At 46.3% G+C, this 24,953-nt stretch overlaps 2 protein-coding genes across 5 annotated transcripts; both read left to right on the top strand.

The window, feature by feature from the left end:
• Window positions 1-728: 728 nt before the first annotated feature.
• Window positions 729-22,704, top strand: LOC133061975 (olfactory receptor 2AT4-like). 4 transcript variants are annotated; one of them, XM_061150399.1, is made up of 3 exons: window positions 729-1,225; window positions 8,878-9,240; window positions 19,672-22,704. In XM_061150399.1, exon 3 carries the CDS (start codon window positions 20,690-20,692, stop codon window positions 21,653-21,655), a length of 966 nt encoding a protein of 321 aa, XP_061006382.1. In that variant the 5' UTR covers window positions 729-1,225; window positions 8,878-9,240; window positions 19,672-20,689; the 3' UTR covers window positions 21,656-22,704. The 4 variants fall into 4 exon arrangements, with proteins under 4 accessions (XP_061006382.1, XP_061006372.1, XP_061006402.1 ...); XM_061150389.1 differs by having other exon boundaries at window positions 729-1,690; XM_061150419.1 differs by lacking the exon at window positions 8,878-9,240.
• LOC133054669 (olfactory receptor 2AT4-like) lies at window positions 10,779-11,758 on the top strand. Its single transcript, XM_061139889.1, has one exon. The coding sequence runs from the start codon at window positions 10,779-10,781 to the stop codon at window positions 11,745-11,747; it is 969 nt and encodes a 322-aa protein (XP_060995872.1). The 3' UTR covers window positions 11,748-11,758.
• Window positions 22,705-24,953: the final 2,249 nt, after the last annotated feature.

Here is a 24,953-nt window from a genome sequence, read left to right as displayed (position 1 = left end):
GGTTCAACCAACCTGGTTTGGACCCCACCATTGCCACTTACCATCATGGTGTTTGCTGAGCCCTGTACATTTCACAGGGCCCTAGGATGTGCGTGGATTGCAACACCATCTGTGGATACACACAGCTTGCAAAGCTTGATGCCTTTTTAGAGTCCCATGCTGGTGGCAAAGCCTGGCACAGTTTACAGAACTCTGCAGCTTTCAGGGCCCCATGATGTTTGCACAGTCCTGCATCTTGTGTCGAGTCTGATGTTGCTTGTGAAACTCCAAGCCGTTTGCAGAACCCAAGCTCTTTTGCAAACCAGGCAAGATAGGGGTCTCTTCATTTTGTAGAACTATCTGAATTTGGAGACAAGGGGAGAGCCCCAGGTTTCAGCCTTAAGACCTCAATTCTGGTCCCAGCTCTGTAACAACATTGCTGTGGGACTTGGAGAAAGCCCTTTCTCTTCCCTGGGCCTCAGTCTTCTCATCTGTTAAATGGAGATGCTGACATCAAATGGCCCAACCTCAGGACTGTTCTGAGGATCACTGGGAAAATGTCCAGAAGATGGAGGTCAGGGCAGGGCACTGGGGGAAGAGGAAGAGTGGCAGAGGCTCCTTCCTAAAAAAGGTCCTAAACTACCACATCAGCACTGTTGTTCCCACTTCCCTCTGGCCTGGCAGCCAGGGAGCGGATATCTATAAATGAGCCCTTGGCCAGGCAGACAAGCAATGGCCTCCGTCAGAGCCTCAGTCATCCCTACCCCCAGAAGCTGTGCAGGGGTCAGAGCCCAAGCTGTGCCCACGTGATCCCATGCATGGCTCATTAGATCTGCCCAAGGGAGGCAGTATCATACTTACTTCAGCCATGAGGACTCTGACACTCAGAGAGGCCATGTGACTTGCCCAGGGCTACATGTCGAGGATACAGCCAGGCTGGGGTCTGAGCCAAGGACAGCAAGGATGGCACTCAGAAGATCAGAGCCCAGAAGGAACTTGGAGCTCATTTAATTCAGTCCCTCACTTTTTCAGATTGGGAGACTGAGGCCAAGAGACCAGCAGGTTCTGCTACGTTGTGACCATGGGGAAATCACAGTCTCTCCCTGGGCTTTGATATCTCCCTCTGGTGGAAAAGAAACAGAGCCCCCTCCTGCCAAGGCTTCGGAACTTTTCCACTGTTGGCATGGCTCCTGGATCAGAACACAGCAAATTTCCCAACTGGGTGAGAAGATAGGTCTGCAGGCAGGTAAGCGTCCAGCCTGGCCACTCAGCCCTATCCACCTTGGCTCAGCACAGCCACTGGCTCCTCCGGCCCATCCAGCCCCGTGCAGCCCCGGCTCTGCTCTCTGCAGCTAAAAGCTGGCCTGGAGTTTCTTCCTGGAGAAGCCCGTTTGCCCTAACAGCAGCCTTCCCCTGCGGCCAGCTGCCTCTAACTCTCACCAGCCTCTCCCTCCAGCCTGGAGAGAATATGTACTCTGCTAGAAACTCTGCATGCACTGTGCCCAGACAGAGCATGAGTGTGGCAACAGATGGTTTCACCCTGACCCAATAAGAAGATCTCTGAGGCTCAGTTTCCTCATCTGCAGATATGATGGGAAACCTCCCAGCAGGGCTGCACTAAACCCAACCATCTCACTCTGTCTTCAACTCTATGTGCGTAGCTCTCCCAGGAGACTGTGAACTCTCTGGAGACCTAGCTGAGTGATCTGAGGTTGGTCTCTTGCTGTCTCTGATTCTCGGTACCCTTGTCTGTGAAATACCTTCCCAGGGCTGTCCGAGGGCTCAGATGAGTTGATGGATTAGTATTAGTGCTCACTAAGTCTGAGAGCTGAGCAGACACGAGCCGTTATTAATATGGTAATGATGGTAATGGCGATGACTCTTGTAGTTCTGGAGGCGGAGGATGAGGAAGAAGTAAATCAGGTGCATGCCAGGGCGGTCCGACCTCACTGACAACCCCACTGACATGGGACTCAATTACCTCTGAGGTGGAAGGGAGTTCAAGGGTGAATTTGGGGCTCCCAGGCTGGTGGGGTGGCCTATTGTTCCGTGGTTGCTGCAGACTCTTCCTTCTCACAGGGTCCAGACTGGGCACTGGCTGGCTTGTGGCTCCCAACCCTGGCTCTAACTAACACACTGGCTTTGGTCAGGTCCTATTTTCTGGTCCTAGGTTTCCTTATTATAAAGTGGTCGTTCTGGGTCTCTTCCTGCTCTGCCCCATCTTTGGGGAAGGAACATGTGAGCTAATGGATGTACCACTGCTTTTGTAAAGTATCAAATGTGGGACATGAGAGATTACAGTTATTAATAATTTTACTTCTGGGAGAGAGGACACAGGGGTAGGGGTGCAGCGGCGACGGAGCGGAGCAAGCCTTTGCCCCTGGCTGCAAGCACCCAGTGCCCTGCAGACTTTGTAACACTGCCCCCTGGGGGCCAGAGAGGAGATCTGCGCCCCTGGCTCTTCCTTTAAGACTCTAGTGGCGGGGCGCGGGGGGTGGGGAGGAGGGGGCTGGAAAGGAGACTGTCAGAGGAGGCTGAAGTGGACAGGCCAGGGGAGGCAGTGGGTGCAGTCACTGCCTGTTCCCCTCTCTCCCTCTCCTCCACGCTCGTCTCTCAAACCAGCCTACTTCTTCGCGTTCTGCTGTCACTGCCCTGGTGCTGGCCACCAGCAGCTCTGGCCTGGGCAGTGTCCCAGCCTCTTGCCCATCTCCAGTCTCCATCTTGCTGTGAGCCAGAGGGGACTTTCCAGCTCTTAAATCTAACCGTGCCCCTCCCTGCTTGAAACCCTGCCCTGGCCCACACCCTGGGCCCTTAGGATCAACCTCTCTCTGAGCCTGATGTGGATGCCTACTACTCCTCTGTCTTCTGCCAGATTAGAAGTTCCACTTGCAATGAGAGGAAATTGTGGGTGGACAAAAACAAGGCTTTGGGGCAGGAGTACTGGTTTTTCCACTTGGTAGCTGTGTCACTTAATTTTTTGGGGTGGGGGAGGGGTGTGGTGGTTGTTTTCAGTCGCTCAGTCGTGTCCGACTCTTTTGCAGCACTCCAGGCTTCCCTGTCCTTCACCATCTCCCAGAGCTTGCTCAAACTCATGTTCATTGAGTTGGTGATGCCATCCAGCCATCTCATCCTCTGTTGTCCCCTTCTCCTCCTGCCCTCAATCTTTCCCAGGATCAGGGTCTTTTTCCAATGAGTCAATTCTTTGCATCAGGTGGTCAAAGTATTGGAACTTCAGCGTCAGCACCAGTCTTTCCAATGAATATTCAGGGTTGATTTCCTTTAGGATAGACTGGTTTGATCTCCTTGCAGTCCAAGGGACTCTCAAGAGTCTTCTCCAACACCACAATTCGAAAGCATCAATTCTTTACCGCTTGGTCCAACTCTGACATCCACATGTGACTCCTGAAAAAAACCATAGCCTTCTGTGAGTGTGGTTACATATCTAAAACATGAAATTTACCCTATTAAACATTTTAAGTTTGTGGTTCAGTGACATTAAGTACATTTGCATTGTGGTAGAACCACCACCATCCATCTCCAGAACTTCTTCACCCTCTTCCAACAACAAAAGAGAAGACTCTACACATGGACATCACCAGATGGTCAATACCAAAATCAGATTGATTATATTCTTTGCAGCCAAAGATGGAGAAGCTCTATACAGTCAGCAAAAATAAGACTGACTATGGCTCAGATCATGAATTCCTTATTGCAAAATTCAGATTTAAATTGAAGAAAGTAGGGAAAGTTACTAGACCATTCAGGTATGACCTAAATCAAATCCCTTATGATTATACAGTGGAAGTGACAAATAGATTCAAGGGATTAGATGTGATAGACAGAGTACCTGAAAAACTATGGACGGAGATTCATGACATCATACAGGAGGCGGTGGTCAAGACCATCCCCAAGAAAAAGAAATGCAAAAAGGCAAAATGGTGTCTAACAAAGACTTACAAATAGCTGAAAAAGAGAAGCTAAAGGTAAAGGAGAAAAGGAAAGAGATATCCATTTGAATGCAGAGTTCCAAACAATAGCAAGGAGAAATAAGAAAGCCTTCCTCAGTGATCATTGCAAAGAAATAGAGGAAAACAATAGAATGGGAAAGATTACAGATCTCTTCAAGAAAATTAGAGATACCAAGGGAACATTTCATGCAAATGTGGGCACAATAAAGGATGGAAATGGTACGGACCGAGAGAGGTGGCAAGAATACACAGAACTATACAAAAAAGATCTTCATGACCCAAATAATCACGATGGTGTGATCACCCACCTAGAGCCAGACATCCTGGAATGCAAAGTCAAGTGGACCTTAGGAAGCGTCACTGCAAACAAAGCTAGTGGAGGTGACGAAATTCCAGTTGAGCTGTTTCAAATCCTAAAAGATGATGCTGTGAAAGTACTGTACTCAATAAGCCAGCAAATTTGGAAAACTCAGCAGTGGCCACAGGACTGGAAATGGTCAGTTTTCATTGTAATCCCAAAGAAAGGCAATGACAAAGAATGTTTAAACTACTGCACAGTTGCATTCATCATAGAGTCAGACACGACTGAAGTGACTTAGCAGCAGCAGCAGCAGCAAAGTAATGCTCAAAATTCTCCAAGTGAGGCTTCAACAGTATGTGTACCATGAACTTCCAGATGTTCAAGCTGGATTTAGAAAAGGCAGAGGAGGAACCTGAGATCAAATTACCAACATCCATTGGATCATCAAAAAAGCAAGAGAATTTCCGAAAAACATCTACTTCTGCTTTATTGACTGCGTCAAAACCTTTGACTGTATTTGGTCACAGCAAACTGGAAAATTCTTAAAGAGATAGGAATACCATTGGTTGGTTGGGAACATTGGTTCCCATTAACATTGGTTAACCAGTGATAATGCTACATGTCCTACCCTATACAGGTTAGTGTTGTGCAATGAGGGCTGAGGTACACATGCAAGTGATGTCCCAGTTCCACAGGCCAAGAGCGTGTGGTGAGACACGAACCATCACCACACTTCCCCTCACCTGAGGAGGCTTTCACGGCATTTCACACTTACTTCTGATGTGACAGATACTACAGCCCCCTCACCTGAGGAGGCTGTGAGAGCGGTGCAGGGGTGCCCCTGACATGACCACTAAGCATAAATTCTCTACCTGAGGGGACTGTGACAGCAATGTATGTGTACCTCAGACATGAATGATACCATCCCCCTCCTCTCCAGTGGAGGCTGTCACAGCAGTTCAAGGGTACCTCAGAGGTGACTGATCACCTCAGGTCCCCTTACCTGGGGAGACAGTGACAGTGATGCACTTGTACCTAAGACCTGACCACCAGGCACATATCCCTTCACATGACCAGCTGTCACAGTACCTGTACCTCAGGCGGCCAATAGCACAAGCCATTTCATCAGAGAAGGCTGTCCCCCCTCAGAGGGGAAGACATCTAAGGGGTGGCCTCCCAGTGACTATGGTGGTGATAATATAGAAATCTTCTTCATAGCACTTCACAGCTTGCAAAGAACTCTTACCTAGAGTGTCTCACTAAACCTTCACTCCAGCCAATATAGCCGCTACTGTTACCTACTGTTCATGAAGGGGAGACAAAGAGAAGTGATGTCATTGCCCAAGTGGAGGAGCTGAGATTTGAACTCAAGTGTGTGGCCCCCAAAGCCAATGGCACACTGCCTCCTGGTGGAAGAAACGATGGTGACCGTGATGAGTGTGCTGAAGGCCCCAGTGATGGCCCTGGATTCTGGACTCTCCTCCCCAGCACTCCAGGAGCCTCCTGCCCACACCAGGAGGCAGCCCAGTCTCTCCCCCAGTGTATTTATAGCTTCCCTTTTCTCCTTGGCGCCTTCCTTTTCCAGCCTCTTGGATCTGTCGGAGCCTGACGCCAGGGAAGGTGAGGAGCAGTAGGGGTGAGACGGAGATAGACAGGGCGTCACTGACGACTTTCCAGGGCAGGGTGGCTTAGGCAGCTGGCCTCCACTGGGGGTGGGCGCAGGGCGGGGAGGAATTTAGAGGGCCAGGCTGTGCCTTCTGTTCGGAACTCAAAAATATTCCTGAGATGGGACATCCCTGGTGGCCCAGTGGTTAAGACTCCATCCTTCTACTGTAGGGAGCACAAGTTCAGTCCTTGGTCAGGGAAATAAGATCTTATATGCCACACAGTATGGCCACAAAAATAAATAAAATAATTTTTAAATAAAAAGGAACCTATAAATTTAAAAAAATGTTCCTGAGATACATGGACTCCTTCTGGAGACATTTCTGGGCCACCCCATCCACTTTCTTAGATGGAAGAGACTTGGACTGGGAATGTTATGGGCCTTCCCACAGTCCTGGGAGAGAGGCAGGGTCATGTTAACTGGGTGGAAGATGCTTCTGACAGCTGACGGCCCCCTTTGCCTCTTCTCACCCTGCACCTCAGCAGTACAGAGCATGCACAGAACAGACTCCCACTCAACAGAAGAGGAAACAGAATCTCAGAGAGCTCCAAGCCAGGCTTGAACCCAAATTGGTCTGCCACCAGGGTCTGAGCACATATCCACTCTATGGCCTCCCAGACTCATTCAATGGAGAACAAACTCCATCTAAGACAGAGTAAGAGAAGCCAAGGAGAGAGAGAGTGAACATTTGGGAAACTGAGTAACTCTCTGCTCTGTAATACCTGTTCCTCTAACTTCAAAACCCTCAGAAGTTCTCCACACCCCATCCTCTGGCCAATAGCACAGTTTACAATTACATGGAGATTTTTCCACAAACTTTTTCTCATTTGTGTGGTTGGTTGGCTCAGAGGCTAGACTAAGAATTAGCAAACCTGAGATCTCGATTCTGCTTGTCCTGTGTGAACTGGGCAATTCCTTTCACCTCTGCACCTCAGTTTCCTCACCTGTCACATGGGGTTCTGAATTGTTTTTCAATTGGTGGGAAAGCCTCCATAGACCACAGAGTTCTGTGCCCCAGTGAGGACTATTAATATTGTTGTTCTCATATCTAGCAAAGCCCAGTGGTAGCTGCTAACCAGCCACTTGGGAGTCCCCAGAAAAGCAATACACAGGGCCCTGATAGAAGGGGGCCTCAGGGGACAGGACCCCAGCAGGCTAGGGATGAGGGCTTAGGGGACAAATGAAACCAGTTTCAGCCCCAGCCTGGTCCTCCCTACTGAGGTGACACTGGCCTGGGGAGAGGCAGCTGGAGTGGGCTGAGCTGCAGGTGAGCTGAGCCCCCCTCATGTAGACTTGAAGGCTACAGGGAAGTGCCCAGAGCCTGTCAGAGCCCAAGGAGGGACAAGGCTCTGGAAGGACATGGTTTAAGGGGGCAGACAGTCAGGGACCTTCACCCCACAATGAGAGGGGCTCCAAGAGAAGGGAAATGGGCTAAACTCTTTCTGCCTCAATTTATAGCATTGCAGGCTGACTTCCCAGTTGGTGCTAGTGGTAAAGAACCTGCCTGCCAATGCAGGAGATGTAAGAGACATGGGTTCAATCCCTGAGTTGGGAAGATCCCCTGGAGGAGGGCATGGCAACCCGCTCCAGTACTCTTGCCTGGAGAATCTCATGAACAGAGGAACCTGGTGGGCTACATACAGTCCATGGAGTTGCAAAGAATAGCACGTGGCTGAAGCTACTGGGCATGTAGGCTGGCTGCTGACTCACTGACTGTGTGACCATGGCCAGGCACAGCCCCTCTCTAGGCCTCCTCCTCCTTATTAGCAACAGTAAGGGAGCAGGGCCAGAAGCTTTCACAGAATCAGGGTCTGATTCCACAGAACGCTGGAGGGAAAGCCCTGGGGGTGGTCAGGACAGTTCTGTGGAAACACTAAGTGAGGTGCCAGGCCCCACGGAGATGCTGGTTTTACAGGAGAGGAGCCGGCTCAGTCTCTAGCCCCAAGAAAGCCGCAGGCTGGTGAGGGAAACGTGAATGATCCGGGCTGCCAGACAGGGGCGTGCCTCTTCTGTGGTGGACCCTTGGGAGCCCTGGGCAGGGAGTCGGGGATCTGACTTTCATCTCCTTGTGTGACCTTGATTGAGCAAGTCGCTCCCTTCTCTGAGTTACTTTATTGGATAAATGAGTGGAGGGCCATGGGAATTGGACTACCTTGCTTGCTTTTAAGGATCCTTCTGGCTCTAATATTCTGTGGCAGCCCTGCAAACCTCGCACAAACCTCACATAACCCATTTACGTGGGCTCAGTCGGGGGGAGAGAACAGCATCTCAGAAGTGAATCAGCTTCCCCGGAAATATGGTTTGTATTCGTTTAGATGCTAAAACAAAAAAAGTAAAAATCCCTGCTGATTGTCCATTATAGGAAAAAGTTAAGTTGAACTTGGGTTAACCGTCTCATTCATTAATTCATTTATTTTAAAAGTATTTGTTGAGGGTTTGTTATGAGCTAGCTTCTACCAGGCACAAAGTGTACAGCAGTTTTACTCAGGATGGGTGCACTGACTGCCGTGACTTTTCTGCTTGCAGATGCATCCAGTCCACCTCTTCTTTAAGTCACTTCTTTCTTTTTTAAAAAATTTATTTGGCTACATCAGGTCTTAGTTGCAGAATGTGGGATCTTTCCTTGCGTTGCAGACTCTCTAGTTGTAGCTCGCAGGCTCGGTAGTTGTGACACTCAGACTTAGTTCCCCCGCAGCATGAGGGGTCCTAGTTACCCCACCAGGGATCAAACCTGGGTCCCCTGCATTGCAAGGCTGTTTCTCAACGGCTGGACCACCAGGGAAGTCACTTCTTGAGAATAGCATTTTTTTTTACTAGTCATGCAGAGCCTCTGTTTAGTAACCAGTCCACTTGAAACTGTTTGAAAACACCCTCAGAACAAAAGAGAAATTCACAACTGTCTCTGATAGCAGTCTAAGAAACAGAGAGAGGAAAAGAAAAATTTTGGCCTATTTTTTTCCCAGGTGGAAACCAAAGCTTCTGAATCCTCCAAGTGGCCTGTCTTGGTGGAAAGAGTCTAAGACCAGATCCAGAGGCCTAGATTCCAGGACCAAGGCTGGTGCAGACTAGCTGTTGACCTGAGGCTGCTCCCCATTCCCACCCCAGCCTGAAGATTCATTTGTGAAAGAAAGGGTCAGGGACTCAACTGTCTGCAAGCAATTTTTCGTGCTTACATAATCTTTGACACAAGAACGTTTTGTTAGAAGAGGGAGAGACGCTGGAGATGGTTCTGGAAAATCAAGTGGATCTGCTCCAGGGGTTCCTGGGGCAGAGAGGCAGTGAACATCAATGCAACCTGGCCTTGGATTGCTCAGTCAAGGTGAAGGGTGAGTCAACACTGCCATTGGCTCAGTTCTGAGGGTTGGAAAGTCTCACTCAGGGGGGCTTGGGCTGCCACGCATCCTCAGTAGCTTTCTTCAGTGGTCCTAGGAGCAGACTTACTCTCTGCAAAGGGCTTGGCCTTCTCTCCTGACTCCGCTTCTGAGATGTTTTAGTCCTCTGTGGTGCACTCTGGACTGGGGCCCAGGCAGTGGGCATGAAGTGGCTAAACAGTGATATCTGCTGAGCTGCAGCAGCCTGATGTGGGGAAGACCATGGAGTGGTCCAGGAAGTGCCTGGGAGTCTGGTTTTTTCTTTTTTTCCCAATAGGTGGAGAATCCATGTTCCACTTGGATTCACTGGGGGAATGACTCCTTTTACCAAAGGCATATAAAATGCTTCTACCTTTGTAGGGAGATTAACATCCCAGTTTGCCAGGGACTAAGGGATTTCCTGGGACATGGCACTAGCAGTGCTGAAACCAGGCAGATCTGGGCAGAGCAGGATGGTTGGTCCCTGGACATGACGAAGAGACAGGATCCAAGGACAGGTCCCAGGGCATTCATGTTAGACTGAGACAGACAGAGCCCCAGCAGCAGCTGCATGGAAAGAGGAGCTGTTCTCAGCTGAAGCAGATGGCATTTTGTAGTGGTCCTTGAGGAAAGCAGCTGTCTGTATCAATAAGACATCATAGAAAGGGAATCCTCCAAGTTCTGATTAATGTCACTCAGTTATATTACTTTTTTTTCCCCCCCAGTTCACATTCTCTTTATTTATTTTTTTTGTGTGTGTTAAAAGGTATGTTTATTTATTTATTTATTTTTTTCATTTATTTTTATTAGTTGGAGGCTAATTACTTTACAATATTGTACTGGTAAGACCCAGAGGAATCGGGTGGAGAGGGAGGTGGGAGGGGGGATCGGGATGGGGAATACATGTAAATCCATGGCTGATTCATGTCAGTGTATGGCAAAAAACACTACAATATTGTAAAGTTATATTACTTTTTAAAAAGAACCAATGGACCTAGGGTCAGACAGTTGCTTAAAGGTTTTTAATCTAGCTCCCATCTAAATATTAAACTTCCTCTGCACCATTTTAGCCAAAAAGACCCCAGCTTTGCATACCTCTAGTTATATGGAATTTGCTCATTTTCAAGCCGGTCTTTTGCCACATGGGATAATGCAGATTGTAAGAAACTTGTTTCATGTGTGGGACTCTCTGCATCCCTGGAGCTGCTCACACTGGCCCCAGTTCTTGGTGTGTGTTCTACCTGTTCTTTGACAGCCCTTCAGGGGTTTATGTTCATTTCTCTTCCCCACCAGACAGGACCAGCTTTGCAACCAGTGCTCCTTAGACAACTCACCATCCTGGGCATCTTAGTCGTGCAATGAAATTCTAGACACAAAGAAACTGTTAGGATTGAAATCCATGGTTAGAAGGAAAAAGATACGTGTTTCAGTTGGCATTTTCATGCTTGTTCTGGTTAACAGGAATGTATTGATATTTCCAGTGTCTGTCTGCTGATATCCAGCACCAACTCACAATGGAAGCCACCTGCAATGGATCAAAGGGCTCCTCACCTGTCTTCTACTTGGTGGGCATCCCCTCTCTGCCTGAATCCCTCTTCCTCCTTGTCTTTGTCATTTTCCTCTTAATCTACTTGCTCATCCTGGTGGGAAATGCCCTGATCCTGGTGGCTGTGGTGATAGAGCCCAGCCTTCACAAGCCCATGTACTTCTTCCTGATCAACCTCTCAGCCCTGGACATCCTCTCCACTACAACCACCGTCCCCAAGATGCTGTCCCTATTCCTGTTTGGGGACCACTACCTCAGCTTCTCTGCCTGCTTCCTGCAGATGTACCTTTTCCACGGCCTTAACTGCTCTGAAGCCTTCATCCTGTTGGTCATGGCCTATGACCGCTATGTGGCTGTCTGCCGCCCACTGCACTACCCTGTGCTCATGACCCCACAGACCAATGCTGCCCTGGCAGCCAGTGCCTGGCTCACTGCCCTCCTTCTGCCCATCCCAGCAGTGGTGCAGACCTCCCACATGGCTTTTGAAAACATCGCTCACATCTACCACTGCCTCTGTGACCACTTAGCTGTGGTCCAGGCCTCCTGCTCTGACACCACACCCCAGACCTTCATGGGCTTCTGCATCGCCATGGTGGTGTCCTTCCTGCCCCTTCTCCTGGTGCTTCTCTCCTATGCCCACATCCTGGCCTCAGTGCTTCGCATCAGCTCCCAAGAAGGACGCTCCAAAGCCTTCTCCACCTGCAGCTCCCACCTCCTGGTGGTTGGCACTTACTACTCATCCATTGCCATAGCCTATGTGGCCTACAGGGCTGACCTACCCCTCGACTTCCACATAGTGGGCAACGTGGTGTTTGCTATTCTCACACCTGTCCTCAACCCTCTCATCTACACGCTGAGGAACAAGGATGTCAAAGCAGCCATTACCAAAATAGCATGTCCCCAGAACCTAGGGAATTCTAGGGCCCTTGATCCTTAGTTACAACTAATTCAGCTCCCTAGACACAAATGACAGTGCCCAGTACAGAATAAACACAATAAATGTTTTTAAATGAATTATAGCAACCCAAATTGACTTCATTTGGTTGATCAGACACCTAAAACCTGGTCCTCAAATAATGGATCAAGAAGTCTTCCCACTGGTGCCACAGAATAATTGATTTTCACAATTTCCTCCAGTCATTAACATGATGAATAAAATTTGATCATCCAGTGATTCATATTAAAAATCTTTACTTGATCTGCAGGAGACAGAAATAAACCAGACCTATTTGCTGCTCCCATGGTATTTATCATTTAACTGGAGAGTCAGACCCATAGAAGTAGTATAAGGCAATATGACAGAGAGAAGCAACAGGGGAGGGGACTAAAGGAGCCAAGAAGTTAGCATTTGATTCAATGTTAAGATTTTCCTGTAAGTTCTTCTATTTTGGGCATTGATATCACTTGTTTGTTAGCAAATATTCATGAGTCAGCAGTACAGTTGGGTGAGAGGCTTGAGAAGATTGCATAAGGAAACCACTAGCTTCTCCAGTCAGGGAGTGGTCACAGGGTCTGTGTTCTTGTCCAATGGAATGGATCCGTTTTCAGCTTGGATGTCCATTAAAAAGGGATGCTTCCTGCCAAGAACTGGTGGGTGGAAGTTAGAGTGGCTCCACTCATCATTACCCTCAGTGACCCAACTGGGGAAATTTGTGTTTCCAGTCCTGATGACTCTGGCCTCTGTGGATTAAGCAGTCCTGATTCAACTGGAGACACAATAAATCTCACTAAATTTAAAGCTACACCTTCTGCCTGGTCATTTTAAGCTCACTGTGAGAGTAGACCAGCAGTCACAAAGAGGAGTTACTGTGTTTACAAGGGCAATTTACCATCATCTTCAGGAGGAAGGAAAACTGCTCTTCCACAATGGGGACTGGGAGGTTGGCACTCAGGCAAGTAAGCATTTCTTATTTCTGCCAACTCTAACTCTTAGTGGACCATGAAAACAACCATAGCATGATGAGGCATAGCAACCAGGGGTTCAGAACTGACATGGACGAGGATCTGGATCATGCTAGAAGGGACTCCATCTAGATCCACTGAAATGATTGAATGTGAAGGAAAAGGGGAAGGGGAGCAAGAATGGGGGAAAGAGGAGGGAGAAGAGGAGGATTGCTTGCAGCCTTGGGACCGACTGCAGCCGCAGGGGCAGTCGTTAATTCAACTAATCTTTTTCTTGGAAATTTCCCTTGAAAATGTGACCAGTCAGAATTCTGGAAACCCTATGTCCAAATGGAGTGAACCTGTGAAAAATGAATGAATCTAGGACTTTCCTGGTGGTCTAGTTGCCAAGACTTTACCTTCTAGTGCAGGGGATGTAGGTTCAATCCCTGGTGGGGGAGCCTAAAATCCCACATGCCTCACAGGCAAAAAACCAAAACAAAAAGAAACAATATTATAACAAACTCAGTGAAGACTTTTTAAATGGTCCACGCTAGAAAAACTTTTTAAAAAGTGAATGCATCTGAGAGGTTCAAGGGATAGACTGGAGTAGACAGTGGTCTGTCCTCTAGCAGGTGAGTGCTGGCTGCTAACAACTCACACACATATACCCTAAGATAGCGGCAGGGTGACCCTGACCCTCAGTGCTTTCCTTTTTGGGGGAAAGGGAATAAGAAAGCAACTTTATAAGTAGAACAAACCAACTACTGGGTACTAAGCAGTCAAAGCTTGGATGCCAGCTATTGACATCCTATAGAAGTACAGCATCTATAAAGCCAGCTGTTAGGCATCTAGAGACCCTAAGAGCCCATGAAAAGTGCATCTTCCCCTGCAGGAGACGAACATCCCTAGTCCCCTGGGAAACTGAATGTATGCAGGCAGCCTCTTCCCTGGGTATTGCTAGAAAATGCAAACAAAACTCCTGGAGTAATTTTCCACAATTGTGTTTCACTCCAAATACCCTATGTCTGTTATCTCAGTCAGTTCAGTTCAGCCGCTCAGTCATGTCTAACTCTGCGACCCCATGGACCACAGCATGCCAGGCCTCCCTGCCCATCACCAACTCCCAGAGTTTACTCAAACTCATGTCCATTGAGTCGATAATGCCATCCAACCACCTCATCCTCTTCTTTTCCCACCTTCAATCTTTCCCAGCATCAGTCTTTTCAAATGAGTCAGTTCTTCGCATCAGGTGACCAAAGTATTGGAGTTTTAGCTTCAACATCAGTCCTTCCAGTGAATATTCAAGACTGTTTTCTTTTAGAATGGACTGGTTGAATCTCCTTGCAGTCCATTGGACTTCAAGGAGTCTTCTCCAACACCACAGTTCAAAAGCATCAATTCTTCATCACTCAGCTTTCTTTATAGTCCAACTCTCACATCCATACATGACTACTGGAAAGACCATAGCCTTGACTAGATGGACCTTTGTTGACAAAGTAATGTCTCTGCTTTTTAATATGCTGTCTAGCTTGGTCGTACCTTTTCTTCCAAGGAGTAAGTGTCTTTTAATTTCATGGCCGCAGTCACCATCTGCAGTGATTTTGGAGCCCAAGGAAATAAAGTCAGCCACTGTTTCTACTGTTTCCCATCTGTTTGCCATGAAGTGATGGGACCAGATGCCCTATTCTTAGTTTTCTGAATGTTGAGCTTTAAGCCAACTATTTCACTCTCCTCTTTCACTTTCATCAAGAGGCTCTTTAGTTCTTCTTCACTTTCTGCCATAAGGGTGGTGTCATCTGTATATCTGAGGTTATTGATATTTCTCCTGGCAATCTTGATTCCAGCTTGTGCTTCATCCAGCCCAGTGTTTCTCATGATGTACTCGGCATATAAGTTAAATAAGCAGGGTGACGATATACAGCCTTGACATATTCCTTTTCCTATTTGGAACTGGTCTGTTGTTCCATGTCCAGTTCTAACTGTTGCTTCCTGACCTGCATACAGATTTCTCAAGAGGCAGGTCAGGTGGTCTGGTAATCCCATCTCTTTCAGAATTTTCCACAGTTTGTGACGATCCACACAGTCAAAGGCCTTGGCATAGTCAATAAAGCAGAAATAGGTGTTTTTCTGGAACTCTCTTGCTTTTTCCATGATCCAATGAATGTTGGCAATTTAATCTCTTGTTCTTCTGCCTTTTCTAAAACCAACTTGAACATCTGAAAGTTCATGGTTCACATATTGTTGAAGCCTGGCTTGGAGAATTTTGAGCATTACTTTACTAGCGTGTGAGATGAGTGCAGTTGTGCAGTAGTTTGAGCATTCATTGGCATTGCTTTTCTTTGGGATTGGAATGAAAACTGACCTTTTCCAGTCCTGTGGCCACTGCTGAGTTTTCCAAATTTGCTGGCTTATTGAGTGCAGCACTTTCACAGCATCATCTTTTAGGATTTGAAACAGCTCAAGTGGAATTCCATCACCTGCACTAGCTTTGTTCATAGTGATGCTTCCTAAGGCCCACTTGGCTTTGCATTCCAGGATGTCTGGCTCTAGGTGAGTGATTACACCATCATGATTATCTGGGTCATGAAGATCTTTTTTGTATAGTTCTTCTGTGTATTCTTGCCAGCTCTTCTGAATATCTTCTGCTTCTGTTAGATCCATACCATTTCTGATCTTTATCCTGCCCATCTTTGCATGAAATATTCCCTTGGTATCTCTAATTTTCTTGAAGAGATCTGTAGTCTTTCCCATTCTATTGTTTTCCTCTATTTCTTTGCACTGATCAGTGAGGAAGGCTTTCTTATCTCTCCTTGCTATTGTTTGGAACTCTGCATTCAAATGGGTTTATCTTTCCTTTTCTCCTTTGCTTTTCGCTTCTCTTCTTTTCACAGCTATTTGTAAGGTCTCCTTAGACAGCCATTTTGCTTTTTTGCATTTCTTTTCCTTGGGGATGGTCTTGATCCCTGTCTCCTATACAATGTCACGAACCTTTGTCCATAGTTTATCAGGCATTCTGTCTATCAGATCTATTCCTTACTTCCATGGTATAACCATAAAGGATTTGATTTAGGTCATACCTGAATGGTCTAGTGGTTTTCCCTACTTTCTTCAATTTAAGTTATCTCATTAAATTCTCTCAACAACTCTATGAGATGGGTAATATTGTTATGTTCCATTTTATAGATGGAGAAACTCAGACTCAGAGTTAAAGTAACTTGCTTAAGTGACATGCTGTGACATTAAGTGACAAACTCAGTTGTTTCTGACTCTTTGCGACCCCATGGATTAGCCCTTCAGGCTCCTCCATCCATGGGGATTCTCCAGGCAGGAATTCTGGGGTGGGTTGCCATGCCCTCCTCCAGGGGATCTTCCCAACCCAGGGATTGAACCCAGGTCTCCCACATTGCTGGCAGATTTTTACTGTCTGAGCCCCCAGGGAAGTCCAAGAATACTGGAGTGGGGAGCCTGTCCCCTCTCTAGGGGATCTTCCCAACCATAGCTAAAATATATTAGAACTGGTATTCAAACCCAGGACCCTATTTAGACCCTCTGCCCTGACCCATATGCAGAGTACGGTCCTGGGGATGAAGTTCTGGATCTGCCATGTAGCTTTAATATTAAACATTAGCATAAGCATCAGTAAGTCATTTCACTTCTCTGGACCTCAGTTTCCTCGTCTTGACCTGCCTGTCTCCCTTGGCTGTTCTGGGGACCAAATGGAATAATGTCAGTAAAAGCTGCCCCATTGGTTGTAAAGTTCTGGAACCCATGAGGGCTATTAACAATGTTGTTCTCACTATCGGCAAATCTCAGAGGTAAATCCCATCCCAACATAAACTCTAGGAGGGGCCAAGAAGTCAATCCTGGGTGAGTAGGGATTCAATCCCTGCCTCGAGGGAGAGTACTCCAGCAGGCCTGGCTGAAAGGGAGGGTTAGGGGTTTAATTAGCCACAGCCCATCTGCTACCACGCTCTTCTCTGCCAGCCAGGTTGGAAGACACATAGGGGACACCACGAGAGGCATCAAGGTAGACAGGACTTGGCAGGTGAGTGAGCTGAGGGTGATGTGCCAGAGCTCAGCAAAGATCAGAGTGTGGAGACAGGGCAAGGATGTGGGAAGGGGGGCTAGAACTGGGACCAGGGATCAGGAAGACTAGTTGGATATGCACAACAGGCAGGCACCCAGGAGCCAGGTCTGCTGTGTGTATGTGGGCTGTGGGACCTTGGACCACATACCCTGTCAGCTCTATGTGCTCAGAGGTGGGATTCAAACTGTCCTGGTCAAGGCCTTCCATGGAAAAGCAAGGCTGATGGCAGCAGTAACATTGGAGACACTAGCCCGCTTGGGGTTTATAGTTGTTCCAGGTTCTTGTGTAGCATTGCTTAAGTATTCTCTCTGCAGGACTCAGCAACCCCAGGGGGTCACTGATGAAGGAAATGAGCTGCAGTTAGGAGCTGGGATGGGAATCTGGTCCTTTCTGACTCACAGTGCACACACTTGACCACTAAGGCCCTCAGGACACGCTGCAGATAAAGCCCCTGGCTGGCAGCAGGTGCTCACTAGCTGGGAGAGCCCTCACCCTCGCCCTCTCCCTTTGGGTCATGGACCATGTGACATGTGCTCTGCCAGACACAGAGCAGACACTTTGAAAAGGGTTCATCAGATTAGAAACCCCTCAGAGTTCTTTTCCCCTAAACCCATCACTACACAGATGAGAAAACCAAGTGCTGGAGGATGGAGGGAATGAAAAGTTTCCGCCAAATTGAGAAGGCATTCTGAGACTGTAAAATGAGGCAGGTAGCTCCATATGATCAATGGATCTTTTTATTATAGGGTAACTTACAAGGTGGTTTTATTATAGGGTAACATCAGGATCAAGTAGACAACAATCTGGAAGCATTCACAGCTGCACTATGCACCATGGAGGGGCCACTGGGACAATTTTATAGTTAATCTAGGGCATGGGGGTAAGTGCTTGGAGACAGGATATGCATTCCTAAATCAAGATTAATGACTGGATGACTGGTCTCGTGAGTGCCGGGAGTACATCACGGAAGATTTTCAGCATTGTTTGGGGACTAACAGCATAGAGGCCACATGATCCTAATTATTAAGCAACATTTGTTTTTTTTTTTTTTTAATTATTAAGCAATATTTGTTAACTACAAAGCCCTTGATAACAGAGAAGTGGTTTACTGCACAGTACAATCCTGGTAGGGTCAGTGGAAGGACGGGAGACACTGAAAGGGGCCAAGATGGTGTCGGTTTTGTTAACAGCCATACACCAGAGTCACAAGAAGTGAGTGGCAGAGCTGGTCCAGGAGCCAGGACTTCTGGTTATTAAAGGCAGGGTTCTTCTATAGCAGGCTGGCTCCAGAATGACCTGTGCTCTTGCCCCTCACCAACCATTGCCTTAAACAAGGGTCTTGTTCCATATGTTGAAGGGAACAACTACTCCCTGGCAAGGTTGGATGATGGGAGAAGATGATGCACATGAAGCAAAGCATCAGGTTGGATCCTTGGTGATTCTCTATCCTTGCCTGTCCCCACCTGCACTGTAACATTCTCCTAGACAATCCCAACAGGGAGGACCTGCTGGGGCAAGTTCTGTGCCCTGGGAAATAGTACCTATTAGGTCCTGGTAGCTCAGCGGTAAAGAATTCGCCTGCAATGCAGGAGATGCAGGTTTGATTCCTGGATCAGCAAGATCTCCTAGAGAAGGAAATGGCAAGCCACTCCAGTATTCTTGCCTGGGAAACCCCACAAATGGAGGAGCCGGGAGGGCTACAGACCACGTGATCACAAAGAGTCGGACACGACTAAGCGATTAAGAACAGCAACAAAAGACCCTAAGCACAGGACTGCATCCCTCAGATGTGGTGCACAGTCCAAAACAAAATGAGAACCTAATGTGTAAAATAGTGTAAGAAAGTCCAGCTAACTCTAGATACTTCCTAAGATCACCAGCTGAATTGTGCTTTGAAAGATTAAATGTCAAATTCTTTCCAAGAGTATTCTTGGTGCCCCTGCTTGGCTGGTGACCAAGCATATGCCTAGTCTGCCTGTTGGACAGTCCAGCACCAGTTGATGTGAAAAACCGCGTGCCACCTCTCCTTTGGGGGTCTCAGCATCCCTCTCTCCATCTACAAGGGGGAAGGGAACTTGATCTGATGGCTCCCTTAGGGCCATGCTGGCTTCGGCTCCCTGCCTTTCTGCCTCTCCAATCTCCTGCTCTGCCTCACCCAGCCATAATTGCTTCTCTGAGAGCAGAAATGTCCAGGGCAGTGCAATCTACATTCCTTCAGGTGTGAAAAAAACCTGGTGACCATACTTGTTGGACCAGGGTTCTGGTTAACTGAGAGTGAATGCTTTAACGTGGAGACAATCAGGTCAGTCTCTTGCCAGGTCCTTGGTGTGACTTCTGAGATTCTCTTTCCAGGAGCACACACACAGGACAGCTGTCCCTCCCGTGCTCATTTGAGACAATGCAGTTGCCAGTCCCCACGTCCAAATCTAGAAGCCAGGCTGTACAATCCAAATCCATCTCAGAGCAAACTAGTGAATTTTTAACAGGTGGGCAAGATGTGTTGGAATTGAAGATTTAAAAAACCTTTTTGTTTCAGTCTGACATTCTATGATTGTAGGACATGAGAGGTGTTTGTAGCTAGTCTGTTTTGCATTTATTTCAGAAAAGAAAGTAGCTATTGTTCCTAAGAATTTCAAGGAAAATTGCTTGATGACATCAAAAGAGTTCAAAGAGCAGTGATAGAGTTGTAAATATAAAACTACCTGGACCGCTCATTAGAGGCTCATCCTGAAGTAGGGATGAGCCAAAATTGCCCCAGCAGTCCCTGAATTGACCCCAGCACACATTTAACGAACAACTTATGGTATGAGGTTTTTGTATTTGGGCAGCTACAGTTTTCAATTCTCTGGGTCCTTTCTAGCTCTCATGACAGCTCCTTGTGTCTTTTCAGCTGGTATTTGGAGGAGCCCACAGCACCGTTGGCATCAAAGAGCTAAATACAACACTGGCTGGGCAGTGGCAGCCAGGAGGAAAGATGTTGACAGACCCTAAAGGAGAAGAAGATGCCCCGTCAGCTTGGGCTCCATCAGGAAGAGGGCAGTCCCTCTGAAGGCATGGGTCCTTCCCATCACTGAAACATGAGTGAGAGAGCACCCAGAGAACGTGGCAGGGAGAGAAATCAGCAGAGTTGCTGAACCCAGAAAACGAAAGGGGAGCCCTTCCCTGGGTAATGAGTAGCCTGGGCAAGCAGTATGCTGCAGAAAATATTGGAAAAGTCAGCTCTTTCTAGTGACGTGGTAGAGTGATATCACTTAGTAGAACTTGAAACAAGAGCAGAAGAAGAAGTAATGACGTAGGAATCTTAAGCGATCATCTAAGATCTGATGCTCAAAAGATACTGTGGGACGTGGAGCAGAGAAGGAACAGTAGCTCTTTCAAGGCACTTATCATAGCTCTAACTAATCATTAACCAAGTGATTGGCTTTTAAAAAAAATATTTATTTACTAATTTGGCTCTTCTGGGTCTCAGTTGCCACATAGGGAATCTTCGTCTTAGTATCTGGGATCTAGTCCCCTGACCAGGGATTGAATTCAGGCCTTCTGCACTGGGAGTACAGAGTCTTAACCACTGGACCACCAGGGAAATCCTATGTGGTTTGCTTTTAAACCCACCATCCTTCTACTAGAATTTAAGCCTTGTAAAGGCAGGGACCTTATGTGCCTTATTTACCTTCTCACGGCCTTGTTTATTGTAGGTACTTACTAAATACATTATGGAAGAAGGAAGGAGTAAATTGTGGGTTAAGATGGAAGAATGATAGCCCCAGTCCTTCAAACTCAGTCATAAATGATTTGGATTGCAATCATTGTAGAGTGAACTATACAGAATTCTCCTTCCAAACTTCTGTTTTATCTAGTTTCCAGATGCTCTGACTGCCTGTCACCCTGGCATATAGCTCTCTCCCACCATGTATGCCTCAGCCTGTAATGGGTCAAAAGACTCTTCACCCATCTTCTACCTGGTGGGCATTCCCTCTCTACAGGATGTCTTCTTTCTCCCTGTCTTCTTCACCTTCTTGTCCTTTTACCTGCTTATCCTGGTGGGTAATGCCCTGATCCTGGTGGCTGTGGTGATAGAGCCTAGACTCCATAAACCCATGTACTTCTTCCTGATCAACCTCTCAGCCCTGGACATCCTCTTCACCACATCCACTGTCCCAAAGATGCTATCCCTCCTCTTACTTGGGGACCACTACCTCAGCTTCTCTGCCTGCTTCCTGCAGATGTACCTCTTCCACAGTTTCTCCTGCTCTGAAGCCTTCATCCTGGTGGTCATGGCCTATGACCGCTATGTGGCTATCTGCCGCCCACTGCACTACCCTGTGCTCATGACCCCACAGACCAATGCTGCCCTGGCAGCCAGTGCCTGGCTCACTGCCCTCCTTCTGCCCATCCCAGCAGTGGTGCAGACCTCCCACATGGCTTTTGACAGCACTGTTTACATATACAACTGCTTCTGTGACCACTTAGCTGTGGTCCAAGCCTCCTGCTCTGACACCACACCCCAGACCTTCATGGGCTTCTGCATCGCCATGGTGGTGTCCTTCCTGCCCCTTCTCCTGGTGCTTCTCTCCTATGCCCACATCCTAGCCTCAGTGCTTCGCATCAGCTCCCAAGAAGGACGCTCCAAAGCCTTCTCCACCTGCAGCTCCCACCTCCTGGTGGTTGGCACTTACTACTCATCCATTGCCATAGCCTATGTGGCCTACAGGGCTGACCTACCCCTCGACTTCCACATAGTGGGCAACGTGGTGTTTGCTATTCTCACACCTGTCCTCAACCCTCTCATCTACACGCTGAGGAACAAGGATGTCAAAGCAGCCATCACCAAAATAGCATGTCCTCAAGACCTAGGGCATCATGAGGACCTTTGATCCTTAGATATAGTTAATCCTGCACCCAGGATACCTGTGTGTTAAGAAGAGAGAATGCCATAAAAAATTTTTTTTGAAGGAAAGAATGACTTATAGCAAGACCAAAAATGCACTATTGGAGCTTCCCTTTCCAAAATTAATGAAAAGCTAAGTAATGAAATCAATCCTTTTGTGGAAAGAAATAAGAATGTCAGATACAGTATGTAAAGTATCTTCTTAAAAGTATCAATTAGATTTTTTAACATAATAGGTCTAAAGTAAGAATAAAGACAGGAATGCAGACAAAGTAGTTATTAAGACATAGATAGACATGTAGATCAATGAAACACAGCAGAGAGCCCAGAAACAGACCCTTGAATAGATGGGCAATTGATATATAAGTGACACTGTAGGTCAGTGTATGATAGTATTATAACTATCAGATATCCACTTGTCAAAAGATGAAATTTGTCTCTTACCTCAAACATACATAAAAATTAATCCCAGAGTCCTTAAAAAACTGGAAATAGAACTGCCATATGACCCAGCAATCCCACTCCTGGACATACACACCAAGGAAACCAGATCTGAAAGAGACACGTGCACCCCAATGTTCATCGCAGCACTGTTTATAATTGCCAGGACATGGAAGCAACCTTGATGCCCATCAGCAGATGAATGGATAAGGAAGCTGTGGTACATATACACAATGGAATATTACTCAGCCATTAAAAAGAATTCATTTGAATCAGTTCTAATGAGATGGATGAAACTGGAGCCCATTATACAGAGTGAAGTAAGCCAGAAAGAAAAAGACCGATATAGTATACTAATGCATATATATGGAATTTAAAAAGATGGCAACAATAACCCTATATGCAAAGCAAAAAAAGAGACACAGATGTACAGAACAGACTTTGGGACTCTGTGGGAGAAGGCAAGGGTGGGATGTTCTGAGAGAATATCATTGAAACAAGTATACTATCAAGGGTGAAACAGTTCACCAGCCCAGGTTGGATGCATGAGACAAGTGCTCAGGGCTGGTGCACTGGGATGACCCAGAGGGATGAGATGGGGAGGGAGGTGGGAGGGGGGATCGGGATGGGGAACACAAGTAAATCCATGGCTGATTCATGTCAATGTATGACAAAAACCACTACAATATTGTAAAGTAATTAGCTTTCAACTAATAAAAATAAATGAAAAAATAAAAAAAAAACAATAAAATCTATTTGGTAAATAAAAAAATTAAAAATAAAAACAGTTTCTTGGTCAAAAAAAAAAAATTAATCTCAACCTAAATAGGAAAGGTGGAACTATACAACTGTGTAGGAGACTATAGTTCTGATCTTGGAGAAGGAAAGTATTTCTTAAGTAAGATTTTTAAAACTCTAAATGTAGAGAAAAAAAACATAAATTTGACTGCCTTAAAATGTAATATTTCTATTCATCCAAAGGCACCAAAAAGAGACTGGAAAGCCAGGCTACAGAACAAAAGAAGTTATTTCTTATGTATATTATCAACAAAAAGACTCAAGATTCATAGCCAAGATATACAGAAAATCAACTCAATTTTTTAAACAGGTAGTCAAGCCATTAAAAAAAAATACTGCTAGAGCAAAATACTGCACAAAAGGGAATAAACAAATGTCCGATAAATATAAGAAAATGTGCTCAAGCTCTTTAGTAATAGAAGTGTAAATTACAACAGCAAATAGTTACCACTAGAAACCAATCAGACTGGCTAAAATGCCAAAGTCTGATGATACCCGGGTTGGCTAGGATGTGGATGGATGGAGCTCTCATACACCGAGAGTGGGAATGCTAATTGGTACAGCCATTTTGGAAAATACTTTATGATTCTCTTATGATATTGAAGACACACATATTCTATGATCTAGCAACAGCAGCATTTCCCCAATTTGTGAAATGTTCCTAAAATGTAACACTATATGCCAATAAAATATGAAGGAATTACATACACTTGCAACAACCTAGAAGAATCTCACAGTATTGAAAGAATCACAACTCAAAAGGACACATGTGATAATGATTTCAGTTGTATAAAGCTTAAAGACAGGCAAAGCTAAATACATTTTTTATTAATGCATACAGATGTCATTAACTATGAAGAAAAGAGAAGGCATATTTATTACAAACATCAAAATCATGGTTATTTCTGTAGGATAAGGAGAGGGTTGTTCTCAGAGACAGCTGCCAAGGAGCTTATGAGGTGTTGTCAATGTTTCATTCTCTGCTAAGTGATGGTGACATGAATATTTTCTTTACAATTAAACTATATATTTAGGCTTTATACAGTTCTGCTCTGTATAAATATTGTATCTCATTATAACCTCTGACAAGGCATCATTCCACTGGGCAGAGTTTCCGATAGTAGCTCTCAATGTTTGGTCCAAGTCTTCCCATGGGTACAATGGATGTTGGTGGTTTTCACATCCATGGTAAGCATCAAGCTGCTGAATATAATTTTCTTCATTTGTCCATTCATTTAAGAAGTCTTTTCTGAGCATCTGGGAAGTATTAATCTATATAGTGGGCTTCCCAGGTGGTGCTAGTGGTAAAGAATCTTCCTGCCAGTGCAGGAGACATAAGAGACATGGGTTCAATCTTTGGGTTGACAAGATCCCTTGTAGCAGGGCATGGCAACCCACTCCAGTATTCTTGCCTTAAGAATTCCATGGACAGAGGAGCCTGGCGGGCTACAGTCCATAGGGTCAGAAAGAATTGGACACAACTGAAATGACTTAGCATGCATGCACACCCGAACAATCTATACTGTAAAAGCTAAGAGACAGAGGTAATTCGGGACCATCACCATCCTCAATTCACTCACAGTCTGGTGAGGAAGACACATGGGCGGAAAAAGTGTAGTGAGGTAGATGGTGTTTCAGAGGGAGGCGCAAGGGGCAGCAGGAACACAGGGTAATATCTAATCCAATATATCAATAAAAATGTCTTCCATAAACACCGTTAACCTATGCACCTATTTATGTTTGTCTGGGAGTCCTCATGGAGTTAATACCACGATGGATGTGAACTGATTGAATGGAAGCCCTAAACTGCTCCCATTGGAGAAGGAGAGATTTCACTCTAGTGCTGACCAGGGAACATAGCTTCCATTCCTGGTCCAGGAAGATCCCACATGCCCCGGAGCAAACATGCAACTACTGAAGCCAATGAGCCTGGAGCCAGTGCTCTGCACCAAGAGAAGCCATGACAAGGAGAAGCCTGGGCACCATAACCAAGAGTAGCCCCTGCTCTCTGCAACTAGAGAAAGCCGGGAGTACGAAGCAACAAA

This window comes from Dama dama, chromosome 1 (assembly GCF_033118175.1).
Source record: "Dama dama isolate Ldn47 chromosome 1, ASM3311817v1, whole genome shotgun sequence".
Taxonomy (NCBI): Eukaryota; Metazoa; Chordata; class Mammalia; order Artiodactyla; family Cervidae; genus Dama; species Dama dama.
The sequence above is the reverse complement of the archived record's forward strand: the minus strand, read 5'-3'. Positions and strand labels throughout refer to the sequence as shown.